Genomic DNA, 4668 nt, shown 5'->3' with positions numbered 1-4668 from the left:
AAAATAGGAGACAATGCTTAGTCTCGATGTAAGGAAAGGAGACAATACTTAGTCTCATGCAAGGAAAGGCAGTTCTTAGCCTTATGCAATTAGGGAGGCAGTGCTTAGCCTCATGCAGGAAGAGGAGACAATGCTTAGTCTCATGCAAAGAAAGGAGACAACGCTTAGTCTCATGCAAGGAAATACAATGCTTAGCCTTATGCAATTAAGGAGGCGATGCTTAGCCTCATGCAAAAATATAAGACAATGCTTAGTCTCGAAGTAAGGAAAACGATGAGTGATAGTAGAGTGTTTCTTAGCTGGAGATGCTTGGGATAGATAATCCGCTATCTTGAAGCTGGTGACCTGACATGTCTGCAGATATTACTGTCTTACTGTTTCTGCATCCAAAGAATAATTGTGAGTTTTACAAGGGAAGCTTGGTTCGCGCTTTTGTCTTTTGCTTTGCCTGTGCTCCTGTCTTGAGATCCTGTTTGAGTCACCCTGGGTAACATTTGGCTGTTTATAGAAATAAAGTTTTTTCGAAAGAAATGCATGAATTTGTAGTTATTTAAAATATAGTAGTATGCAACATCGACTAAGTTAGATGAACCAATGACTGTGACATATTTTAGAGACATTGCGGCTTCCTTTCTCTAGAATTTTGAGGGTCCTCCTCAAAATACTGCCCCAATTTAAAAGCAATTCTTTGACTATTTTATGTATGACGAAGTTGGCTGGACTTTCTTTAGAATTTTGAGGGTCCTCCTCAAAATTCTGCCCCAGTTTATGACCATGGCAAAAAGTGAAGATTTTATTGAGATGTGACCGAACTCATAGGGCTGCCTACGTATCCCCTCTTAAACGGGAATCAGGTCAAGCATAGTTCAGTTATATGAAGAAATGTAAACAATCTAAACATAGTATCTCTTGATTGCGTCTGAGTTGATAGGTTTTGGCTAAACTTCTTCGTCTATCTCTGCGAGTGTGAGCGCTCCTCCTGTTAGTACTCTGTGAATCATGTAGGGCCCTTGCCAATTGGGTGAAAATTTCCCTTTGGCTTTATCTTGATGCGGGAAGATCCGCTTTAGCACCAACTGCCCCGATGTGAATTGTCTGGGCCTGACCCTTTTATTGAAAGCTCTGGATATTCTGTTCTGGTAAAGTTGACCGTGACATAATGAGTTCATTCTTTTTCCGTCAATGAGAGTCAGTTGCTCATAACGACTTTGTATCCATTCTGCATCACTGAGTTCAGCCTCTTGTATGATTCTCAAAGAACGAATTTCTACTTCGGTGGGAATGACGGCTTCAGTGCCATAGATATCCAAGCAGGGCAAATAGTAACTTCTCGTGCCATTGTTTGTGATTATCTACCATCTTTCTTAAAATCTTCTTGATGTTTTTATTTGCGGCTTCCATGGCTTCATTCATTTGTGGCATGTATGTTGTGGAATTCTTATGCTTGATCTTGAAGGTTTCACACATGGATTTCATCAAATCACTGTTAAGGTTGGTGGCGTTATCGGTGATGATTGATTCCGGTGCCCCGAATCGACAGACAATACGATCCCTAACAAAATCTGCGATGACCTTTTTAGTTACAGCCTTGTAAGATGTGGCTTCAACCCAATTTGTGAAATAGTTTATGGCCACTAGAATGAACATGTGCCCATTTGAAGCGGCGAGTTTGATTGGACCCATGATATCCATCCCCCAAGCGGAGAATGGCCAAGGTGCACTTGTTGCATTGAGTTCATTGGGTGGCACTCATATCATATCCGCATGTACTTGGTATTAATGACACTTTTGGACATACCTGATGCAGTCCGTTTTCATAGTCATCCAGAAATATCCTGCTCTTAATATCTTCTTAGCTAAAACAAAGCCATTCATGTGTGGTTCGCAAGTTCCGGCATGTATCTCTTTGAGCAATTTGGATGCTTCCTTGGCGTCGACACACCGTAATAATCCTAGATCCGGAGTCCTTCTGTACAGAATTCCTCCACTTTGGAAGAAATGGTTGGACAATCTTCGGAGTGTGTATTTTTGAGTATGATTTGCGTGCTCTGGGTACTCTCTTTTTGCCAAGTATTCTTTGATGTCATGAAACCACGGATTCCCATCAGATTCTTCTTCAACATGATCACAATAAGCTGGCTGATTATGGATCCCTACTGGAATAGGATTGATGAAATTCTTGTCTGGGTGTTGTATCATGGAAGATAGAGTGGCCAACGCATCTGCAAACTCATTCTGGATTCTCGGAACATGTTTGAACTCTATCTTTGTGAATCTCTTCCTCAATTCTTGCATATAGTACAGATACGACAATATTTTGGTATTCTTTGTAGCCCATTCTCCTAGAACCTGGTGTACCAAAAGGTTTGAGTCACCAATTACCAGCAATTCCTGAATGTTCATGTCAATGGCCAACTTGAGCCCCAAGATGCAAGCCTCGTATTCTGCCATATTATTGGTACACGAAAATCTAAGTTTTTTGGATACCGGATAGTGTTGACCCATCTCTAATACCAAAAATATGCTCCAATACCTACTCCTTTGAAGTTTGCAACTCTATCGAAGAACATTCTCCAACCGTCATAGGTTTTGGTGATATCTTCTCCTACGAATGATACCTCTTCATCAGGAAAATTCGTTTTCAGTGATTCGTATTCTCCACCTACAGGATTTTCTGCCAAGTGATCTGCCAATGCCTGTCCCTTGACCGCTTTCTGAGTTACATAGATGATGTCGAACTCACTCAGTAGTATCTGCCATTTTGCCAACTTTCTCGTAGGCATGGGTTTCTGGAAGATATATTTTAACTGATCCATTCTTGATATGAGATACGTGGTGTAGGCACATAAGTAGTGCCTCAACTTTTGAGCTATCCACGTCAAATCGTAACAGGTGCGCTCCAGCAAAGAATACTGTGCTTCATAGGGTGTGAACTTCTTACTTAGATAGTATATGGCATGTTCCTTTCTTCCCGTCTCATCGTGTTTTCCCAAGACACAGCCGAAAGCCCCATCCAGTATAGATAAATAGAGTAGCAGAGGTCTCCCAGGTTCTGGTGGGACCAGAACAGGTGGTTTGGATAAATATTCCTTGATCTTGTCAAAGGCTTTCTGGCATTCTTCAGTCCAACTTATCGCGGTGTCTTTCTTTAACATTTTGAAAATCGGTTCACAAATCACGGTTGATTGTGCTATGAAATGGATGATGTAATTGAGACGCCCCAAGAAATTCATCACATCTTTCTTGTTCTTTGGAGGTGGCAAATCTTGGATAGCCTTGACCTTTGATGGGTCTAGCTCAATTCCTCGACGACTGACGATGAACCCTAGAAGCTTTCCAGCGGGGACCCCGAAGGCACACTTTGCGGGGTTCAGTTTCAGGTCCTATCTTCGGAGTCGATCAAAGAATTTCCTCAAATCTGCTATATGATCTGTACTTCTCTTGGATTTGATGATGATGTCATCCACATACACCTCTATCTCCTTGTGCATCATGTCGTGAAAAATGGTTTTCATGGCCCTCATATAAGTGGCTCCAGCATTCTTTAGGCCAAACGACATCATTTTGTAGCAATATACTCCCCATGGTGTAATAAAGGCTGTCTTTTCGGCATATTCTTCATCCATCCAGATCTAGTGATATCCCGCGAAGAAATCTACAAAGGATTGGAGTTCATGCGTGGCACAGTTGTCGATTAGTATGTGTATATTGGGTAAAGGGAAATCATCTTTGGGACTTGCTCTGTTTAAATCCGGATAGTCGACACACACTCTGACTTTCCCATATTTCTTTGGAACTGGCACGATGTTAGCCAACCAGGTCGGATATTCAACCACTCTGAGAACCTTGGCTTTGATCTACTTGGTGACTTCCTCATTTATTTTCAGACTCATATCTGGCTTGAATTTTCCGAGCTTCTGCTTTACAAATAGACACATAGGGTTGGTAGGTAGTTTATGATCCACTATGGACGTGCTCAAACCGGTCATATCATCATAGGACCATGCAAAAACATCCTCATACTCCTACAAGAACCGGACGTACTCTGCCTTTTCTGACGGTGATAGGTGAATGCTTACACGAGTTTCCTTGACTGTTTCGGAGTCTCCCAAATTAACTGTTTCAGTCTCATCCAAATTGGACTTAGGATTGTTTTCAAAATTTTCCACTTCTCTGATAATTTACTCGGGTATTATATCCTCTTCCAGATCCTCTGAATCATTATCCTTATGTTGTGTTGTCTCATTACATGTCACAGTCGTAAGTTCATCGGGATAGGTAATAATAATGCTGTAGAGAAAAATGTAAAAAATAATAATAAATACTAAAAATAACAATGCATTAGATAAATCTTGAAAACGTCAAACAAGTATGGCTCGATTACTCGAGCAATTATTTCAAAATAAAACATGCTTAAAATAAAATACTGAAAATGTCTTAAATGCTCATGAGATTGCTTTTAAAATAATTGATGCTAATTTCCAGGCTACCCAGGAACTCGACGAGCCCTTGATGGTGCAGCAGTCCAATTCTTGAGAATAGCTCCCTTCTCCACGGTCTGAATTATAAGGCATTCCTCCTCCTCCTCCTCCTCCTCAACTATCGCACTGCAATCCATGTCTTCATCCTCCAGAAATAGATTCCTTATGCCAGCTAGAACTTCATATT

General features: G+C 41.0%; 1 protein-coding gene across 1 annotated transcript; it reads right to left on the bottom strand.

Moving 5' to 3' along the window:
- Nucleotides 1–295: 295 nt before the first annotated feature.
- On the bottom strand, nucleotides 296–2816 carry LOC138901106 (uncharacterized). The gene is made up of 3 exons (XM_070188841.1): nucleotides 2534–2816; nucleotides 2057–2444; nucleotides 296–380 (listed from the first exon to the last, which is right to left on the bottom strand). Exons 1-3 carry the CDS (start codon nucleotides 2814–2816, stop codon nucleotides 296–298), a joined length of 756 nt encoding a protein of 251 aa, XP_070044942.1.
- Between the last annotated feature and the right edge of the window lie 1852 nt (nucleotides 2817–4668).

The sequence above is a fragment of the Nicotiana tomentosiformis genome, chromosome 11 (genome assembly GCF_000390325.3).
Source record: "Nicotiana tomentosiformis chromosome 11, ASM39032v3, whole genome shotgun sequence".
NCBI lineage: Eukaryota > Viridiplantae > Streptophyta > Magnoliopsida > Solanales > Solanaceae > Nicotiana > Nicotiana tomentosiformis.
This window is presented reverse-complemented; position numbering and strand designations above follow the sequence as displayed.